The following is a 23452-nucleotide window of genomic DNA, read 5'->3' on the forward strand; positions in this document are numbered from 1 at the left end:
TGAGGTCAGGATGAGGGGGGAGAGCTTGGGGAGCCTGAGGGGGGAGGCAAACATTCATGAAATGTGTCAGCAAACCCTCCAAGGAGAGTGAACCCAGTAGTCCAAGCAAAGCCATTTTGGATGCCTCCAAATCTAAAATAAATGATGAAATAGCCTCCTCCCTCGAGGGAAGCAAATTGACTGCCGAGGAAGAGGGGGTGACATTACACAATAAATCAGCCTGAGGACCTCCCAATACTTCCAACATTAGCAGGAGATGAAGCATCGGGGCGAGGAGATGAAAACCCATCCCATGAAGGAAGGGTAGAAACTCTACGATACTCCCTCTTACTATAAAATAACTTCCACTGCACTCTAGGACAAGCACGATATTCCGGGCAGGGATTCGTTATGGTACAAACATTAGCACAACACCTACTGCATGTGGAGTGTGGGTCTGTAGCCGAAGAAGCCAGGAAACGAGAACACAGAAAACCTAGAGTTCCCTGGCACATATGTTGGTGAGGCCGAGAAGGAGCAGAAGCCATAATACAAGCATGCACACACACCAAAACACAAGTGAAAATGGGCAATGAACTGGGTAAAAGGCCGAGAGAGGGTAACCACGACTCTCACCCTGGCGGTTAAGAAAAAGACTGAACGTGGTGGTGTGGGTGCGTGGTCTTTGACCAGTTTTCACCCAATATATGCACGCGTTGCCAGATCTCACAAGATTCCTTGCTTTTTATCTGTGATTTAACCGGATCCAGCTAAGCGGTAGAAAATTATCCTATTGTTAACCCTTAAACGCCGAAGCGGTAAAATAGAAATTGTCTCCCGTGTGCCGGAGGTGTTTCAGAGTGAGCGCGGAAGCGGAAAAAATATTTTTTTCAAAAAATCACAGCGAGCTTAGTTTTCAAGATTAAGAGTTTATTTTTGGCTCCTTTTTTTGTCATTGGCTGAAGTTTAGTATGCAACCATCAGAAATGAAAAACATTATCATTATCATATATAAATAATGCGATATATGATAGCGCAAAAACGAAATTTCATATATAATTGTATTCAAATCGCGCTGTGCGCAAAACGGTTAAAGGTAACAAGTTACTATTTTTTTCATTGTAATGTACACTACATTGCCATCATTTTGGTATATAACACATTGTAAAACGATAAAAGCAACACAGAGAAAATATTATCACAAAATAATGCATGAATTCGTAACGCGCGGACGTAAACAAATATTTTTTTCAAAAATTCACCATAATTCTAAATATTGTCCTAGAGCCTTCCAATTACTTTCAAAATGAAGAAAAATGATTGAATATTACTATACTAAAAGAGTATTAGCTTACAATTGCAGTTTTCGACCATATCTGATGAGTTAAAGTTGACCGAATGTCAAATTTTTTATATATATATTTTTTATATGCAATTATTTCGGAAATACGAAAAGCTACAACCTTCACATATTTTTTCGTTTTATTCTACATGAAATTGCGCACATTTTCATATATAAAACTCTATGAAATGCCTAATATGAAACGGAGCAAATATTCCGAGAATGGTACGTACGTATTTCGGAGATTTGTGGCGGAGAATCCGCGCGCGGAGGGAAGGAAAGATTTTTTTTAAATTCACCATAAATCTAAATATTTTGCTAGAGACTTCGAATTTGTTTCAAGATGAAGATAAATGACTGACAATTATTACTAGCACTGTGAACGAGTTTTAGCCTTACAATTACGTTTTTCGACCATTTCAGTAGAGTCAAAGTTGAACGAACGTGGTTTTTTTTCTATTTATCGTGATTTATATGCAAATATTTCGAAAATGAGAAAAGCTACAACCTTCAATTATTTTTTGTTGTATTCTACATGGAATTGCGCACATTTTCATATATAAAACTTTATGTAACGGCTAATTTAAAATGATGCAAACATTACCACAATCGCACGTATGATTTTTTCGGAAGTTACCGAGCGGACGTAAAGAAAATGTTATTTTTTTCATAAATTCACCATAAATCGAAATATTGTGCTAGAGACTTCCAATTTGTTGCAAAATTAAGGTAAATGCTTGAATATTACTAGAATATAAGCGTTTTAGCTTACAATTGCGTTTTTCGACCATTTCGGTAGAGTCAAAGTTGACCGAAGGTTGAAATTTGGGCAATTATCGTTATTTATATGAAAATATCTCAAACCTGATAAAAGCTACAACCATGGGTTGTTTTTAGTTGTATTGTGCATGAAATTGCGCACATTTCCATGTATAAAACTTTATATAACGGATAATTTTAAAATGGTGCAAACATTACCACAATCGCATGTATGATTTTTTTCGGAAGAGTTACCGTGCAGACGTAAGGAAAAAGTTTTTTCAAAAATTCACCATAAATCGAAATATTGTGCTAGAGACTTCCAATTAGTTGCAAAATTAAGGTAAATGATTGAATATTACTAGAATATAAGCGTTTTAGCTTACAATTGCGTTTTTCGACCATTTCGTTAGAGTCAAAGTTGACCGAAGGTTGAAATTTTGGCAATTATCGTTATTTATATGAAAATATCTCAAAACTGATAAAAGCTACAATCATGAGTATTTTATTGTTGTATTCTACATAAAAATGCACACATTTTCATATATAATACGTCATGTAACGGCTAATTTACAATGGTACAAAAATTATGTCAAAGTGACAAAATAATTTCAGAGATGTGTCACAGATACTTTTTAGTGTGGCAAGAAAGAAATTCGCGCTTGCGCGCCTGCGTATCGATTGTAAACAAAACAACACCTTGATCCGTGAACTCCCAGCATCCCCCAAGGCGCCTGATTCAAGAGTTTTTCGCTAGTAGGCCTAAAAGTATTTTTCCGCAAATTTTTAAAAAAACTTTTGTATGTCGACGTAAAATACGTCCAGTCGGCACCCGAGAGACAAAAAATGTCGACGTAAAATACGTCCAGTCGGCGTTTAAGGGTTAAGACCAGGTTTTTACCTATGAGAAACACAAATTGTCTTAGAAAATTTATCATTTTATATAATTGTGTTTATCAGTACATAAATACTACACTGCATTACCTGTTTACCCAAGGGTTCTGCCAAAGATACATTATTACATAAGTTGATTTATGATGGGTTTTGGATGAATAATTATTCATAAATTTTCTTATGACATACCATATAAATTCACAGCTAGTGCATACTACAGTTTACCTTAGATTGATGCATACATGTATACATACACATACTACTTGGTTTAGTATATACATGCACACAGATGGGCAGAAAGTTCTGAATCAACAAGGCTGGACAGTTTACACCAATATGTTATTTTGTAATCTATACAAGTTTTCAGTTCCTGGTTTTTCAACTTCAGACAGGCTTATTTAATACTAAAACCAACAAATGTGAAAAACACAAAACAAAGTATTTTTAACAACTGCAAAAGCTCTCAGGAAGACAAATACCCGCCTCCCCTTCCCACCCATCTTGCCTTTCAAATATTATATGAAAAGCCTATGCTAGTCTTGCAACAGTTAAGTCTGAAATTATCACAAGCAACTATGTAATTATCTGAATATGGAACAGTAGATCATTACTGCTCATGCTTTATCTTTACCCACTCTCTTAAGTAAAAGTTTACTAGATATAGTTATAGATGCATGCGGCCTGGAAGTTATGTAATATTTTCTAACTTCAATCTTCTCTTCCTAATAGTATACTACCTCTCTTCCTAATATACTACCGCTTGACAACATTTATCTATATTATTCAATACATGAATTGCTTTAGTTTGATATGACCATCAATTCCTGTATGTATATGCCATGCTAATCAAATCTATTGCCTGAACCAAATTTATATGTATAGAATAATGTGGAGTGCTTTTGAGAAGGTAAGGCATATGTACTATCAAATTAAAATTGTATAACTTAAAATATTCAGCCTAAACAGAACAATGCAGTCACAACAACAAACTATAAAACAGTATTGTACTTACAATATTAGCTTCCGGCTTATCTATCTTATTTATGGCAATGATGATTGGCACTGAAAAGGGAAAACTAGCATTAAATTCAATAAAAACATTATCTTGAAAATTGCCTTAAAATTAGCATATGCCTTAAATCTCACAGGAAGTGTCCCCAGGTTGATGCCCCTGCTTTTGAATGCTTCCAAGGGGACTGGGCAGCAACCCTTAATAGTAACCTTGCACAAAAATCCTCTCCTGATGAGGAAATATTGGAGAGCCTTGGTTGGCAGTAGCAAGCATTTCCAGCAAGAAAATTTTCCTAGTCTCCCTATAATGCAGTACTAGTCACTATGCCTCTAGATATAGATGAGGAAACAACCCTAGCAAAGGCTTCTACACCGTAATTACATAGCTATAAGTTCCACTTATATGGCAGCTTGAATTAAAAATTTCATGGGTTAGGCTTCAAACCATGGTGCAGGTGACCATCCCGACCACTACTGGGAGAAGGAACTACTTTACACAGAAAATCACAATTTTTAAAAGTAAATGGTATTTTTCCTAACAATATAATACAAACCTGAGCTTCTTTACAACAGAAATTGCTTACGGCAAAGCTGAAACACAGCCGATAAAATTCTTGAACGAGGTGGTTAGGCAGTAACTACTGTCCAGTAGGGGGGGGGAGGTCCTACCTGCCTGCCCAATTTGCCTTTCAGTCCAGGTCCTTTACAATAGGAAGACTCACTTGTTGGAGGGAGGAATATCAGTGAGTCTCTAGAACTGACCAGAGTTCAGCACACATGGGATATTCCTCCTAGTCAAAAGAGCAAAGAGGAGTGCCTTGCCTCTGACAAATTAATCGGAGTATAAGAACTACAAGATTAGGAGTCAGACTTCTGGACCTTTTCAAAATGAGTGAGGAATCATAACTCATACGAAAATGGCTGGGAAGAATATTAAAAGTCGGAAGCATTGAGGCAAGGATACCAGACGTTCCTGCCTTATTGCATGTGTCTCCTTCCTCCCCTTGCTAGAGGAAGGAGCAGGATTGCCTCTATGATTCTAATAAGAAAAATAGCAAGTGTTAATTCGAGTCCTATTGTCAACCTGAAGGAAGAGAAGTGGAAGGACCAGGAGGGGGAAGAAGGAGAGGTCAGCCACGCTTGCATCCTTCTTACCTCTAGAACTGCACATCATAGGCAAGATGCAACTTGTCCCTTTGAAAAGCCAAGCAAGCAAACACTTGTCGAGCACACATCACAGGTCCAAGGAAAAAAGCATTCCAAGGACCTGTGGGTAAAGACCCGAAGGAAGAAAGATATAATGCGGTCCTAATGGGACTACATCTATCTTCCAGTCAACATATTCTTTGGAATGTGATGAAAGAACCAAGTCAATGGCACCGTGCGCTCTTGGGGGAGAGCATGCAGGCGATGTAGCTATCTGCAGAGAAGTTCCTCGTGATCTTGCAGGATTCGGAGTGATTTGTGTCCTTAGATATTACTCCATTGGTGAGTCAATAGTGGAGATGGAAAACTGACATCCAATCAAGAATGTCAAGTCTTCTGCAGGTACAGCAACACATCAATAGGAGAAAGTAATGATTGATCTGGATCAACAACTACACAGTCCAAGGCATAAAGGATCATGAAGGATTCGAATCCATCAATCAGATGCAGAATAATTTGATGTCCAAGACGGTGTTGCGACATGAAACCCGCCTTTAGAAGATTGATGTTGAAGATGATCCATGCAAATTGTCTAACCTCTTTGTCAATGCCAAGAGATGAGATGCAGTCTTGAAAAACAAAACTCTGATGATTCTTGCAAGGGCTCGTTTATCATATATGAGAGTCAAATGCCGTCCAGAAGCCAGAGGTCCCTGTGTTGGCAAGATAGAGAAAGGTTTCTCATCTGTTGCAGAATTTCAACCGAGGAGAAACAGTACTACTTATGTGAAAGACTGGAGTGAGTATGTACCCACGTCTTTCACAACTGAATCAGAAAGAAGTGATCTTTTGTGATTCTGACAGAGAAAAAGTCATGTCAATGGCGACAACCAGTGAGGACAGTTCTAATCCCTTAAATTCACAGAGGACTGTAAGACAATTTCAGCTATTTCATTTCTGTTCAGCAAAAAAGCCTGTGCTTGCAATGAAGGCTGGAAGTTTTAGCCATGTAAAACACAGGGATGTACTGCCTGACAAACAGCTTCTTGTCACTGCGAAGGTTGGTTCAGGAAGGAGCTCCACTCTTTACCCTGGAAGCAGAGCTATCTGGGTAGGCAAAGTCTTCCAACAATCACTCCAATTTGGGTTAAACAACTAGTAGTTGAACACTTTATGAATTGGAAATTGTATGAAGACAAAAACCACTGTTTGTCTGAAAAATCATTCTGAATCATTGCAGTGGCCTATGGGTCAATTGTGACCAAGTAGAAGACTTACAGACTTCTGTTGTACTGTTGTTTATACAGAAAGATGATATTCAGTCTAATGAGACATCTCTGCCTGATGATTCTCGCAATGCCAAATGCAGAGCACAAGACAGGGACCATAAGCGTGAATCCAGAGCCAACCAGAGACTAAAGTCTCTGATAGTTGGGCAGAGAGATATGAATTAGCAGTTAACCCTCAACAGAGGAGAAACAATACCAAGGTGAATCATATCTAGGCTCCATAGGCTGAGTTGCTTGGTAGCACATTCCATGTTGGAATGCGTTCAGCTTACAGAGGTATTGAGTGCACTACAGATACACTTGAGCACCTGCATGTTAACTGAGACAAAAGGGAAAGAAACCCTCTTGTTGGGTGATAATGCCAACCCCATGGTGTTGTCAAACAGTACCACTAGTCGTCTCAAAATCAACACCGAAAACTCTTGGGAGGCCCAAAAGGCTGTCCTGAGTTTCAGGTTAATTAAGAGAAGGTACTATTCGTCTCAGTCACACACCAGAAGAACTAACTTACAGGTATGCCCCCTATTACTCAGATGGTGCAACTGTTAACAGACGCATGCCACGAGGAGAATATACAGTTGACCCCCTGTATTCTCATTCTCAAAATTCGCAGACTCACCTAACCGTGGATTTCTCTTAGGACAATATCTAACCCAATATTCATGGGAAATTCACCTATTAACTGCATTTTTCATAGAGAAATATTCACAAATTACTGTATTTTCATATCATTTTGGTGACTAAACGCACTTTTTGTGATAAAAACTATTATAAAATTCAGTTATAAGCATTTTTACAGGTTTTTTTTTGTGTCTGAACTATAAAAATAAGCACATTTTTAGAGGGGTTCTAAGTATTCGCATGTTTTAGCCATTCGCTATTAACAGCAGCACCAAACCAGGGAATGCCTGTAACCAGAAAATAATGAGCCATTAAGCTACCACCATTCTCACCCGAACATGGCAGGAGCAAACTGAGCTTTCTGTATACCATCGTTCCTATTCTCCCGTCAGTGGTGGGGATGGTTACCTACACAATGGTTTGAAGTGTTACCTGTGAAATTTTGAATTCAAGCTGCCATATAAGTGGAAATTATAGCTATGTAATTATTTGGTAAGTTACTAATATAAAAATATGTTTTGCTGCTAAGAGTCTATCTGCCTTAGCCAAAGAGCCTCTGCCATGTATCCTACTCAAAATTCAAATTCTGAGGATAGCTCATCAAACTCAAGTTGAATGTTGGGTTCAGCCTTTAATTTGACGTGTGGAGATTCCTGCTGTTTTCCTGATGCATTATTTCCCAAGTCCAGTGAGGGTTTCCTTAACAGAAACTTAAAACTGCTAACTCTTACAATCATTATCTTACCCTTCTGTAATAATACAAATCGTAAGTAAAAATATTTCCTCTTAGGGGTTTGACACAACATCCCCTGATTTTAAGGCAGTGTGGGAACATGGTTCACCTCCAGTGTAGCAATGCTGCGACTATTTAGCAATGAGAAACTGAAGATGAATCCAAATGATGCTGTTGTAACCAAGTCTCGATGAGGCACCTCTGCTAAATAAGAGAAGTCCCTTCATAATGATTTCTGAAGGTCTAATAGGAAAAAGGAAAACATAGCAAAGGGTCTGCAAGCAGTTTCAGCAAAAAGCTTTCTGATGGTCTGATAGGAAAACATAGCAAAGGGTTTGCAGGTAGTTTCAGCAAAAAACATCAAAGATACATTTTTTACTGACTGTATTAGCTGCTCCTGCAATGAAAGGTGCCTAGTGTTCCTCAGTTAAAGCAAAAGCAGTAGTACTAAGTTGATGAGAAGGTGAAAAAGAGCACAGTGACTAAGCTTAGCAAGTGCACTGCCCACAACAGGAATGATTAAATAAAAATAAAAGCAAAGAGGTAAAACAAAATGCTTACTCTTCCCTCTATTAAAACGTCACAAAATTTAAATAAGTACAGCTATTACCAAAATTAAGTTTTCATAATAAAACTAATATTGTAGTACTTACTGAACACCTGAATTTGCCCTCATCACTGACCAGCCCGAACTATATACCCACATATTTACCCACTAAGTGGGTAATTTTAACTGTCAGCATTAGCAATGCAGCAGGTAAAATCTAGTCAAATGAGTTACCTGTGTAACCCTTGGCAACGCTGGTGCAAATACTGGCCACCACAGGCCTGCCTCCTCAATTGAATTATTCGCTATCAAATTGAAGTGGGGAGGAGGGTGGGAATCATTTAGGTATTTAGGTAAATATTTCAATATTAGTTTTATTATGAAAACTTCATACTGCAATACTGCAATACACTTCTGAACACCTGATTAACCTGGTTAACAAAATTTTTAATGAAGGTAGGATCAATCTAATTCAGCCCAACCTGTCCACGGAGCATATGCAGGTAACTCATTACCAATCTACCACATATAAATGTACGTATCCTCACCTAGTTAGCTAACTCGGTAGGTGAGGATGTTTGCAAAGAAAGTGCCCCAACATCAGTGTTGAGTCTAAGGTACCATCTGAGTCAGAAATACCTCCCATGTGGTAATCTATACTTCTTAATCATGGAAGTAAAAGTAAAATTTACTCACGGTGAGGATGCTTGCAGAGGAAGTACCTTACCATCAGTGTTGAGTCCAAGGTACTGGCTGAGTCTGAAGAACCTCCTGTATGGAATTCTATACCTCTCATGTATGGAGGGGACATGGTGAACCTCCCATGTAGCTATCTAGCCTCTCATATATTGAGGAGAAGTTGAGTTTGCAGGACCTTCGAGTTCTCTACTGCTCACTGATGCAGATGACTTGTGCTGAAGTTGTAGTTATTCCAACATGACCACTAGGATCTGCCTAACCTCAAGGGCCTCAAGGAACAATACACTCAGTCTAAGCTTGACCAACAGAAGCACTCTAGTTCACTTAGACTATCACTGACTACCTAAACTTCTAACATCCTTACTCTACCAAGCCAACAATAAAACTGAGTTACCCCAACGACAGGACCCAGCGAGTAACCTTTCTCTGAAGAAACTGAAAATCCCTAAGGTAGAGCATTGTGAAAATCCACATCAACTTTCAAATAACCGCCTACAAGATCGCTGACACCGAAAAATTTCTCCCAAAAGCCAAAGGGTAGCTATCCGCAATACTTTGCGCCCTTAGACGTGAAGCCCCAACCAGAAGGCTCCAAAAGCGATGAAGAACCAACCAACACTTGACTAAAAACCCCTTGCAAGAAGAAACTAACTGTACTTTGGAAATGGAATGAGATGGACACCTTGGGGAAACCAAATAAGATTCTCAGACAAGGTAAAAGTTCCTAAAATTTGTCATTTATCATTTTTTATATGAAAATATTTCAAAATTGATAAAAGCTACAACCATGGGTTGTTTTTAGTTGCATTGTGCATGAAATTGTGCACATTTTCATATATAAAACTTTATGGAACGGCTAATTTTAAAATGGTGCAAACATTACCACAATCGCATGTATGATTTTTTTTGGAAGAGTTACCGCGCGGACGTAAGGAAAAAGTTTTTTCATAAATTCACCATAAATCGAAATATTGTGCTAGAGGCTTCCAATTAGTTGCAAAATTAAGGTAAATGATTGAATATTACTAAAATATAAGAGTTTTAGCTTACAATTGCGTTTTTCGACCATTTCGGTAGAGTCAAAGTTGACCGAAGGTTGAAATTTTGGCACTTATTGTTATTTATATGAAAATATCTCAAAACTGATAAAAGCTACAATCATGAGTATTTTTTTATTGTATTCTACACATAAATGCGCACATTTTCATATATAATACTCCATGTAACAGCTAATTTAAAATGGTACAAAAATTATGTCAAAGTGACGAAATAATTTCAGAGATGTGTCACAAATACATTTTAGTGCGGCAAGAAAGAAATTCGCGCTTGCGCGCCTCCATAACGATTGTAAACAAAACAACACCTTGATCTGTGAACTCCCAGCATCCCCCAAGGCGCATGATTCAAGAGTTTTCGGCTGGTAGTCCTAAAAGTATTTTTCCGCGAATTTTTAAAAAAACTTTTGTATGTCAACGTAAAATACGTCCCATCGGCACCTGAGAGACAAAAAATGTTGACGTAAAATACGTCCAGTCGGCGTTTAAGGGTTAACAATAGGAAGACTCACTTATTGGTGCGTAGAATCTGAGTCTTATGAACAGACTGTTCTTCGTCCAACCTTGGTTCCCTCCCTGGTCGTAAGAGCAAAGGGAGGGATCCTAGCCTCTGCCCAGCTGATAGGGGTGTGCACCACAGGATCAGTGGCCAGACTTCTGGACCATGGCCAGACTTCTGGACCAAACTCATAAGAGGGAGGCAAGCGTACCTCTTATAAATAGCAAAAACACAAGAACTAGTTTCTACTCAAAGAGCCAATATGAAGTCATGGGTTTGTCTCTTGTTGGCTTCCACTCACCCCCCTTGTTGGGGAGTGGTGGATAAATACTCCTATCCCTACTGAAAGGGATAGGATGGAGCTCAGTCATGTAGCTTACCTGCATCTGCTTCCTGTTCAGCGTAGTGACGACCGCGGCCCTCTGCCCACAGGTAGAGGAGGAAGAACGAAGGAGTAAGAGAAGCCAGTCACACTTTCTTTCACTCGTCCATTCATGCAGTCACACACACAAGGATGCGATGCTGTTCTGTCCGCTCGGGTGATGGGTAGACTACACACCTTGTTGAGCAGCCACCACGGGTCCCAAGGAAAAGGTGTCCAAGGACCTGTGGGTAATATCCTGAAGGTAGAAGGAAGTGAAGGTGGTTTGGTTGGCCCAAACCACTGCCTTCAGAACCTGCGCCATGGAGAAGTTCTTGTGGAAAACAAGGGTTGGACCAATACCTCTGACTTCGTGAGCTCTCAGACGAAGGGTACGGGTGTCGTCACTACCATCCGCGTCGTACGCCTTCCTGATCACCTCACGCAGCCAGAAAGAAAGAGTGTTCTTGGAAACCTCTTTCTTGGTAACCCCGGTGCTAACGAAGAGGCGTCGACACTCAAGCCTGAGGTGTCGAGTTCTCTTCAGATAGCGCCGTAGCGCCCTCACAGGACAAAGCAGCATCTCATCCGCATCATTATCAGTGAAGTCCTTCAGGGAGGGGATCGTGAAAGACTCGAACTGGTCGTCAGGGACCAAAGGATTCTGAGTCTTCGCTACGAAGTTCGGGATGAAATCGAGCGTCACGGATCCCCATCCCCTGGAATGCTTAACGTCGAAGGAAAGACCATGAAGTTCCTCTACTCTTTTCGCCGATGCCAGGGCCAGCAGGAAGACGTTCTTGAGGGTCAGATCCCTGTCTGACGACTCTCGGAGTGGCTCGAAGGGTCTTTGAGTCAAACTCCAAAGGACGAGAGTCACATCCCACCCCGGGGGCCTCAGTTCCCTGGGCGGGCAAGACCTCTCGAAGCTCTTCATAAGGAGGGAGATCTCGAAGGAGGAGGAGACATCCACTCCTCGCAGTTTAAGGAGTAGGGCCAAGGTGGCTCTGTATCCTTTAACTGTGGAGACGGAGAGGAGCTTCTCTTGGCGAAGGAAAACGAGGAAATCCGCTATCTGCTGAATAGTGGCTCTAAGAGGAGAGAGACCCCATCCACGACACCAACCACAGAAGATGGATCACTTTCCCTGGTATACAGCTGCAGAGGACTGTCTGAGGTACCCAGCCATCTCTGTTGCTGCACTGCGAGAAAAGCCTCTTGCTTGCAAGAGATGGTGGATAACAGCCAGCCGTGAAGACACAGGGACCGAACCGACCAGTGATACCGTTTTACGTGTGGCTGGCACAGGAGGTTGTGCCAGGGGGGAATCTCTCTCGGTGCTTCGATGAGCAGAGCCAGCAGGTCCGGGTACCAAATTGGGCGCCACCAGGATCATCCGAAGATTCGAGGTGACCAGCACCCTGCTGATCACCTTGCGAATCAGATAGAACGGGGGTAAGGGGTAAACGAAGAGGTTGTTCCACGGGTGTTGAAAAGCGTCCTCTGCAGCTGCCCATGGGTCCGGCACAACCGAGTGGAAAACCTGGAGTTTTCTGTTGTGCCAGGTGGCGAACAGATCCATGACTGGACGCCCCCACAGGTTGAAGAGCCTTTCCGCCACATCTGGGTGAAGGGACCACTCAGTTCCTATCACCTAATCCCGACAGCTGAGCTTGTCCGCTACCACATTCCTCTTGCCTGGAATGTAGCGTGCTGACAGCTCTACCGAGTGTGCCACGGCCCACTTGTGCACCTGCAACGTCAACCGATGCAACGGGAGTGACACTAGGCCCCCCTGTTTGTTGACGTACGCCACTACTGTGGTGTTGTCGCTCATCAACACCACTGAGTGTCCCACCAGACGATCTTGAAACTCTTGGAGAGCGAGAAACGCTGCCTTGAGCTCCAGGACGTTGATGTGAAGGTGCTTGTCGTGATGGTTCCACACACCTGCAGCCAGCAACTCCTCCAGGTGTGCGCCCCATCCCTCGTTCGACTGCATCTGAGGCGCTCCTCTTACGAGGTTCCCGTCGTCCAGCCACCAGGCTAGGTCCTGCCTCACCTCCTCCGTGAGGAACACGGGGAAGAAAGGAGGGTCTCTTGCCTGTGACCAACACTCCTTTAGTCTGCATTGAAGAGACTGCAAGTGAAGACGACTAGCTTCTCGAGAGACGACAGGTGACCGATCACGACTTGCCACTACTGAGCTGGCTGCTCCTGTAGGGACAGGAACCGTCCTGCTGCCTCCCTGAACCTGCTGATCCGCGAGTCTGCAGGGAAGACTCGCCCTGCTACCATATCGATCAGCATGCCCAGGTACTTCATCCTCTGCTTGGGCTTGAGATCTGACTTCTCGTAATTCACTACGATGGCCAGATCGCGGCAGAATTCGAGGAGTCGATCTCTGTACTGTAGCAACTGTGAGCGGGAGCTCGCCAGGACTAACCAATCGTCAAGATACCTCAGAAGACGTATCCCTACCGAGTGGGCCCGAGCCGACACCAGCGTGAACACTCGCGTGAACACCTGTGAGGCGGTAGAGAAACCGAAACAAAGTGCCTTGAACTGGAGGATTGATGTATGGGTATCTGGAAATACGCGTCCTTCAGATCCACAGAAAGCATGAAGTCGTTGTCCCTGATGGAATCGAGCACTGATCGTGCTGTTTCCATCATGAACCGAGTCTGGCGAACGAATCGGTTCAAGGAAGAGAGATCTATCACCGGGCGCCAGCCCCCCGAGGACTTTTCCACCAGGAAGAGTCGACTGTGGAAGCCCGGCGACTGATCCCATACGATCTCCACAGCACGTTTGCTCAGCATGACTTCTACTTCCTGCCGAAGCACCACGTCCTTGGCCGAACCAGGAACGTATGTCTGATGATGGACCGGGTTGGAGGTGAGGGGTGGCCGAGACTCGAGAGAAGGAGGACCTGGAGAAGGGCTGGTTACTGTCGCTCCTTACAGTTGAAGTCGAAGGAAAAGTCTTTACTCTCGGCTTTGACGAAGCGATCGTCTTAGCCGCAGAGGAAGCGCTAGCTAAACTCTTGGGCTTAGCCGCAGTCGTTTGAGGTTGCCCAGCCACCTTCGAGACTGCCTGGTGGACTAAACGGTCACTTTCATCGGTGTGCCGTTATTCCAACGCAGCATTCGCTGCGAAGACCCAAGACCATCTCTTGCCCAGCCGCCCTGGTTATTCAAGTGAGGACAGCGTCACTATGCCTAAGAACCAGGTTGGCCCACAGGTTTTCTGTCTGGTGGGCCAGGTAGGAGATAGCCCTGCCTCCAGACTGGCACAGTCTCATGAAATCCGGGTCCCCTTCAGGAGTGATGTTTCCCGAGGAGGACGTGGCTTTAGACACTGTGAGGGACCACAGGTCTATCCAGGAGACTGCTTGGAATGCTGCCATAGCGGTAGATTCCAAGGCAAGTGCCTCTTGCTGCGAGAACCAGATGTAGGAGCTAGTGCAGAGACACCCCTGGAGTTAGCCTAGCTAACTCCGGGTTAACCTGTTTGGGCGGCAGAGGGTCCTCTGATGGCACGTAAAAGTGCCTCTGTCGCGGTAGAGGTGGGGGAAGGAGCTTGGACGACCTGCCGGACCGAAGCGAACCCTCCTGTCCGGAGACGAGAGCATCCACCTGGCTCAGCACACTGTTAGCCAAGGCTGATCGCGGAAGACCCACTGTCATCCTGGGTTCCTTTTTGGGTCCCCAGAACGACTCCAAACCCGATGTAGGCTCAGAAGGTGGGAGCGGCGATCCTTCCCCGAAGTCGTTGTGCTGTCGAATCAGTGCAATAACCTCAGCGAACGACCTCTGGATCTTGGGAGTGACTGCGGAGAAGGACCGTCAAGCCCATCCAGCGAGAACGCCTCCCGAAACCCTCCTCCTTCCACAAGAGGAACCACAACAGAGCCCTCATGGTCTCCTCCTGCCACTTGCACGTACAATCTGGTCGGTCCTAGGACCGTGCCAGGTTTGTAGGGCGTCATGGCGGGATCTCGAGGAGCGCGCCCCTCGCGATCACTCCTGATCGCCTCGCTCTTCCCGGAGTAGCCTGAGGAAGTTGAAGGGATAGGAGAGGCAGACCTGACGCTCTCCCCTCGCCCACCAGCAGAACCGGTGTGCTGGGGGGGGCTGTAGGCGATCGCCAACCCGCGGTGGCGATCGAGCTGCAGGCCTGGTCGAGCGGCTGGACCGAGAACAGCGGCGACGGTCCTGAGCGTCAGAAGAGCTGCTGCTGGTCCCCCTCTCCGCCCTGTCCCGGTAGGAACGGCGGTCAGGGGACCGGCAGAGTCCGCTGTCGCGGTGAGAGGGAGGCCTGTCCTCATGGCGCGTCACGCCGCTTGGCCAGGCAGCCGAGGGGACCGCTTCCTCACCTCAGCCCGCGGCCGGTCTGGGATCGTCACGTCAACCCTGGGTACCAGCGGATTGCCAAGAGAGCGATCGCTGGTCTGGTGGGAGTCACCTGGGCGACTCCCGCCAGTCTTCCGCTACGTGCCTGGATCCTGGCGCCGAGCGGACTTGGTTGCCTGGGTCTTGGCTGCACGGTCACCTGCAGGTGACCGTACACTTGGTAACTCTTGTGAACGAGAGGCCGAGACGGTACCTGGCGCCGAGGCAGAACCTCTGGCGCCAGGCGAGGAGGTACCGGTGTTAGCCGGCACTCCTCCAGTCCTCGTCTTCTTCCTTGCGGAAGGAGAGACGGGCCCCATTCCCGAAGGAACAGGAGGACCAGCGGAAGTCCCAACCGTCCCACCAGAATGGGACGGACCCTTAGAAGTCTCAGAGCGAGCCTTCTTAGGGGGGGAGGAGGCTACCTTCTTCTTCTTCGGCTGTGGGGCCTTAGAAGTCGAAGGGGAAGCGGCGGCAGACGACGACGAAGAAGATGATGAAGACGACGACAACACCCTCCTCTTCTTCTTCTTCTTCGTCAGCTTCCTCAGGACCACCGTCAAGTCTTCCATCCAGGACGGAGCCGGGGCAGTTGCCAAAGCAACAGGGCCCGACTGCACCTGTCCGGAAGGACCTGGGGTGGGGGTAGCAACACCACGGGCAGGAACAACAGCGGCAGGAACTGGTAATGGAGCGGCAGCAATCTCAGGAACAGGAGGCGGGGCAGGAACCAGCGGCATCCTCTGTACTGGAGGCAGGTCCAAAGGAGAGCTCTAGGGACACCGGAAGTCAGGGGCTGGAGCATGTGCAGCAAAACCAGGCGGCGGTGTCACGGTATACCTCCTCACCTCCTGCAGCAGCGCCTGAACAGCAGCTGTCGGGGTAACCATGGCAACGTGCTGGGTGTATACCAGGTGCGGCGGAGCAGCATAGCCAGGCGTGGATACCGTCGTGGTCGTGGTAGGGCCATGCGTTACCGGTCTGGTCCCTCTCGCCACATGACTAAGCACCCCCTGAACACTCGGTGTCCCCTGGAGCCCCAGCAAGTACCAGGCCCGGCCGAGATCGTCCCGCGTGGCAAGCAGATCTGAGGAAGGAAGCGTAGTCGGGTTAGTAAGGGGGGGGGTTCCCCTCACCCCAGGGGGACAGTTCCCCCCGAGCGAACGGACGACCCCGAATAAAGCTGAACATCAGGGTATCTAGCCCCCTCCTCCACGCTCAACTGATCGAGAGAGGAGAAGGAGCGAGATACCCCCCCGAAGGAGAAGGAGCCATACGAGGGAGCTGAGATGGAGGTAAGAAAGAAGACGTGTCCGTGACCAAGGGAGTAACTGGAGATCCCTCCGATGACTCCCTGGCCGGTTACACGGCTTCTTCCTCCCTCCATAGCGCTCCCACTGCTCCTCCGACCAAACAATGCAAACGTCACATGGCTCGGTGCGAGAACATTCTTGCCCTCGGCACCGAGTGCAAAATTCATGAGGATCTACCTCTACAGAGGACTGAAAGGCCCCACACTTATGACCCTCCACACCAGGGCACAATCTGCGGCTGATGGGGGGGCGAGGAGGTCTCTCCGGCTCTCGGGAATCCATAATAATTCAATAATCACTTCAGTATGAATATACAACAACAGACACGTACTTACGTAAGCTTTGCACATGCACACTAAGTAAGAGAAAAAGAGAAAAAGCCTTCACGATGTGAAGAAAACCAAGCATATGACTTGAAAGAAGGCAGAGGGGCGAGCAGCACGTCTATCCACCAGCGCGGCCGAAAGCAAAGTGACTCCTCTCCTCACAGTCGAGCTGACCGCCAACTGCCAGACCAGTAGTTAACTACCGAACCCCCTTGTTCGAAGCTTATGACCGGTTCAGCTGCTGCTAAGTACCTTCCTACTGTTAAAGGACCGAGGGTTTGTATACGTATCGGAACAAAATATAATTAAGTAAATTCTGACATATTCTTTGCTGTAATATACAAAAAAATTGGGGAAACTATGACAAAAACATCCAGAAATTCATTCAGAGCACTAATCATCTAACTTTGAGTTTGTTACTTAACATGATACAGTAATACCTTCAACTTACGCAATTCAATTTGTGCAAATTCACAATAGCACAAACTTTTCATTGGAACCTAACTAATTATTATACGCAAGTTCTTCATAATAGTGTGTTAAGTGTGTTTGCGAATCCTCCAGAAACACTGCAAAACCCTGCAAAATATTTATGTTTAATTTATTATGTAAATTTTCAAGTTTTATAGCTTTTCTGTACAAAATATTTATTAAAAATGTATTATTTTTATTTCTGTACATGCATAAATATGATATTAAGGTAATTACAGCACCTACAATTAATGCATATATACTATGTACTTTTGTAAGGTGTGATACCCACTCACAACGTTGCTGCACTTTTCAAAGATGACATCCCTTCAGAAACTTTGTTTAATTTCTGAAGTATGTACTAGTATACTACAATTAGTATAAGTTTTCATGCTTTTAAGTGTAAAATCTGTATGGAGATTCTGTGTAAGCTATTTGTATTTTTTTAAATAAAACAACGGCAGTGTTTGTCACTATATAAGAACTCCATGATCAACTAGTAAAACATATCAGTTGTCGTTCTGTGAAAATTACTTTCTTAACCTCGGAGAAAAGTACTGGTACAATCTGTATGTACAGTACTATGTTACGTAATTACAGCACTACAGTTAATGTATTTTAAAGATGATATCCCTCCAGAGCTTTACCTCACATTGACATATGTATTTCTCTCTCTCTCTCTCTTGTTCATAGTTAGCTCTCACACTAGTTTATGAGTTTAAAATGATTGAATTTTACCTTCACCCTCTGCAAACATTACTCATGTACATGCATGTCTTTTATATTTCATTGAATTGTGTGACTTCGTTATGACTGACTTATGAAGTCTACCTAGTGATGCAAAGAAACCTTTTACTTTGACAGAAAAAGAAAACGGCATCCCATGAATTAGGGGTAAAGTTAGTATACGTTTGAAAGTTGATACATATGTACGTACATAGTAGTTACTGTAACTATTCTTATGCCAACCAGTTATTTCTTTTTTATATGTAATGTATTGAATTAACTTTTAAATCAAATTACAATAACTTTAATTTCATTTAAAAGTTAGCCTAATACTCAGGGAACATGATTAGGGTCATATTTAGTGTTCAGACTCTAGAAGTAAGCATTTATTAGCAATTTTAGAGACTGTGCCAAACTTACGTGAAACTTCTCCTTGCACGAAGGGGTCTGGAACCTAACCTTGCATAAGTTTGGGATATTACTGTACAATTAAAATTATTTTCCCCTCAAGACAACTAAATTAAATTGGTGTGAAGTGTGAAATTTTCACCAAAACACCTGAATACAGGCAGTCCCCGGTTATTGTCAGGGTTTCACTCCCAAGGGGGTGGGCGTTAAGCGAAAACTGCCAATAACCAAAACTCGGCAATTTATGGCGCCATAATGGTGCTGATAACCGATTATCGGTGCCATAAGCACCATTATGATGCCTCTTTTAGGTTTGTTATGGCGCCACCATAAGGCACCTTATGGTGCCGATAACTGGAACTCGCCTGTTATGGAGCCATAAATCACTGATTTTATGGCGCAAGACAAGGGCCATAAAACCGGATCACTGATAATAAGTTGGAATGAGGCAACTCTGATAAAGCTACAATCTCAGAATATCACAAAAATTATTACAGTATGTACTCACTGGTAGTTACCAACAATGGCAAAAGGTACCAAAGGCAGTGTAAATAAAAACCAAAATTCACCTTTTTCATCATTATGGAAGAACAAAGGTGAAAAAGGGAAAATAGATTTTTAAGTAGTGATGGAAAACATTCCAGAGGAAACACCTTGAAAACTATGGTGCAGTAGTTAGAAGCACTGTAGGACTAAGAAAAGTGAAGACAAAGGTGTGTTGGGACTAGTAATACTTTTCTTACTCTATGATATTAGGTCTATATATATATATCATATATATATAGATATAATAAATATAATATATGTAAATATAATATAATTATTAATATTATATATTATATTATATATATATATATATATAGATATATATATATATATATATATATATTATATATAATAATGGTGTGAAGTGTGAAATTTTTCACCAAAACATCTGAATACAGGCAGTCCCCGGTTATTGTCAGGGTTCCATATATATATATATATATATATATATATATATAATATATATATATAATATATATATATATATATATATATATATATATTATAGAATTAATGGTTGTGATTAAATAATAAAATATTGTGAAATATGAAAAACCATCAAATGAATATTCTTGGTCAGTCATATATAATTTTGGAAAAATTCCCAATAAATTGGACGCTGTCAAAATTACATACAATATGGTCCCTAATTATGCGAGAATTTGGTCGATCCATGGCCTCCCATAATTGGAAATTTGCAGATTTTGAAACACATACCTTACGTGAATAATTCCAGTAAGGCCAAGGCAAATGCCAACTTACCCAGTCAAACTTTTTTATACCCCTTAAACGCTGAAGCGGTAAAAATCAAAACCTCTCCCGAATGCCGGGGCCGGTTTGGAGTGAGCGCGGCAGCGGAAAAAATAATTTTTTCAAAAAATCACAGCGCGCTTAGTTTTGAAGATTATGAGTTCATTTTTGGCTCCTTTTTTTGTCATTGCCTGAAGTTTAGTATGCAACCATCAGAAATGATAAAAATTATAATTTTCATATATAAATAATGCGATATATGATAGCGCAAAAACGAAATTTCATATATAATTGTATTCAAATCGCGCTGTGCGCAAAACAGTTAAAGGTAACTAGTTACTTATTTTTTTGTAATGTAAACTAAATTGCAATCTTTTTGGTATATAACACATTGTAAAACGATAAAAGCAACACAGAGAAAATATTATCACAAAATTATGCATAAATTCGTAACGCGCGGACGTAAAAATATATATTTTTTTAATTCACCATAAATCTAAATATTGTTATAGAGACTTTGAATTTGTTTCAAGATGAAGCTAAATGAAGGAATATTATGATACTGTAAGAGTTTTAGCTTACAATTGCAGTTTTTGACCATTTCGGACGAGTTAAAGTTGACCAAATGTCGAAATTTAAAAAAAAAAATTTTTTTATATGCAATTATTTCGGAAATTAGAAAAGCTACAACCTTCAAATATTTTTCCTTTTATTCTACATGAAATTGCACACATTTCCATATATAAAACTCTATGAAATGCCTAATATGAAACGGAGCAAATTTTCCGAGAATGCGATGTACGCAATTCGGAGATTTATGGCGGAGAATCCGCGCGAGGAGGGAAGGAAAGTTTTTTTTTCATAAATTCACCATAAATCGAAATATTGCTCTAAAGACTTCCAATTTATTGCAAAATGAAGGTAAATGATTGAATATTACTAAAATATAAGAGTTTTAGCTTACAATTGGGTTTTTCGACCATTTTGGTAGAGTCAAAGTTGACCGAACATGGTTTTTTTTCTATTTATTGTGATTTATATGCAAATATTTCGAAAATGAGAAAAGCTACAACCTTCAATTATTTTTCTTTGTATTCTACATAAAATTGCGCACATTTTCATATATAAAACATTATGTAACGGCTAATTTAAAATGGTGCAAACATTACCACAATCGCACGTATGATTTTTTCGGAAGAGTTACCGCGCGGACGTAAGGAAAATGTTATTTTTTTCATAAATTCACCATAAATCGAAATATTGTGCTAGAGACTTCCAATTTGTTACAAAATGAAGGTAAATGATTGAATATTACTAAATTATAAGAGTTTTAGCTTACAATTGTGTTTTTCGACCATTTCAGTAGAGTCAAAATTGACCGAAGGTTGAAAATTTGTCACTTATCATTTTTTATATGAAAATATTTCAAAACTGATAAAAGCTACAACCATGGGTTGTTTTTAGTTGTATTGTGCATGAAATTGCGCACATTTCCATATATAAAAATTTATGTAACGGCTAATTTTAAAATGGTGCAAACATTACCACAATCGCATGTATGATTTTTTTCGGAAGAGTAACCGCGCGGACGTAAGGAAAAAGTTTTTTCATAAATTCACCATAAATCAAAATATTGTGCTAGAGACGTCCAATTTGTTGCAAAATTAAGGTAATTAGTTGAATATTACTACAATATAAGCATTTTAGCTTACAATTGCGTTTTTTTACCATTTCGGTAGAGTCAAAGTTGACTGAAGGTTGAAATTTTGGCCCTTATCGTTATTTATAAGGAAATATTTCAAAACTGATAAAAGCTACAATCATGAGTATTTTTTTGTTGTATTTTAAATGAAATTGCACATATTTCCATATATAATACTTCATGTAACGGATAATTTAAAACGGTGCAAAAATTATGTCAAAGTGACGAAATAATTTTTGAGATGTGTCACTGATACTTTTTAGTGCGATAAGAAAGAAATTCGCGCTTGCGCGCCTGCGTAACGATTGTAAACAAAACAACGCCTTGATCTGTGAACTCCCAGCATCCCCCAAGGCGCGTGATTCAAAAGTTTTTGGCTGGTAGGCCTATAAGTATTTTTCCGTGAATTTTTAAAAAAACTTTTTTGAGTCGACGTATGGTACGTCCATTCGGCATACGGGGGACATTTTGACTCGACGTTTAATATGTCCATTCGGCGTTTAAGGGATACTACCCATTTTCAATACCTTCTATGTACTATACTGTAATTTTTTCTAATATGAAATTTTTCTTATTGATAAATAAAACATTAAGAAGGATTTAATAACTTTAATAAGTTTAAAGTTACACCCAGGATGTTGAAAACTCCCACACGTAAACAATGTCACCAGTGGGTGCAAGTGTACTGTACGATAGTCATTTCCTTTAAAAAACCTTTTGGATAGAATTTCCTCTACCTATCCTCTGCCAAAAAACCTTCAAACTCCTCTATCTCATCCTCCATGAAGAGTTCTTCTGCTGAAGGAAGGCTTTGTGAACCACTCCTGTTAGGCCTAACGCACTTGGTTGTGAGTGCCTGTCTCAGTTTCTTTGTCCGGCACGTTCACTATGTAATCGTTTTCATATAAATCTATTCTATGATAAAAAAAAGAATTGATGAAAATTCAAAATTTGATATGAAATTAAAATTTCTTTAAAAAGAAATTATAAAAATTCAAAATTCAACATGACATGACAGTTTCTTGAAAAGTTTAGATCGAATGATTCTCTCTCTCTCTCTCTCTCTCTCTCTCTCTCTCTCTCTCTCTCTCTCGAACACATCTGCTTCTCTGTTAATCACTTTTACTAGTCATTTTCATCAAAACCTATTTCAACAATAGAAAAAAATAAATGATCAAATGCCAAAAGTTAGTCAAAACAAGTTAACTTAGAAAAAAAAATTCTTACTCCATGTTCAGCAATGACGGATTTCAAGTTGTCGACTGCTCCCAAAATGGAAGTTGCTCCTTCCTTCGTCTTTAACTTAAGGACAAGCTTTTTAGTTTCGAGAAAATAGGTTTGCTCTTCGATTTCTAGGCAGATGCATACATGATACAGATGATCAGAATACACTTTGCAGATTGAATAATACGTATGGCGAAGATGATAATACCAATCATTCATAAACACTGCGCTATGATGTCATAAATGCGCGAGGCGGAGCCTTCCGTCTTAGCTAATGGCTGAGCAGAAGCCTGAATACATTTCATAGATCTGAATAATACCTATGACGGTGATGATGATACCCATCATTCAGAATACACTTCGCAGATCTGAATGATGCTTATGGTGATGATGATGATACCGATCATTCATACACACTGCGCTATGTCACAAATGTGTGAAGCAGAGCCTTCCGTCTTAGCTAATGGGTGAGCAGGAAATCTTTCTCTTGCATTACCCCTTGGAGGAATAATAGTTTTTTTCCTCCAAGCATTTCCCCCACCCCTTCTCTCAGATACCAGCAAATGCCCTCCCCCCACCTAAAATGCTTGAAAAGACAATAAATTTGTTATGTTTTGCAGTGCGTGCCTCTCAGACTTTGAACGGCTTCGCAGATAC

The 23452-nt window shown here is 41.9% G+C and overlaps 1 protein-coding gene across 1 annotated transcript in view; it reads right to left on the reverse strand.

Annotated features, from left to right (window-relative positions):
* LOC135218795 (translation initiation factor IF-2, mitochondrial-like) overlaps positions 1–23452 on the reverse strand; it is a 290814-nt gene that overhangs the window by 182603 nt on the left and 84759 nt on the right. The window contains exon 7 of the mRNA XM_064255245.1: positions 3987–4036. Coding sequence (XP_064111315.1) covers positions 3987–4036 — 50 coding nt within the window. The remainder of the gene's footprint in view (positions 1–3986; positions 4037–23452) is intronic.

This window comes from Macrobrachium nipponense, chromosome 1 (genome assembly GCF_015104395.2).
Source record: "Macrobrachium nipponense isolate FS-2020 chromosome 1, ASM1510439v2, whole genome shotgun sequence".
In the NCBI taxonomy this organism is placed as follows: Eukaryota; Metazoa; Arthropoda; class Malacostraca; order Decapoda; family Palaemonidae; genus Macrobrachium; species Macrobrachium nipponense.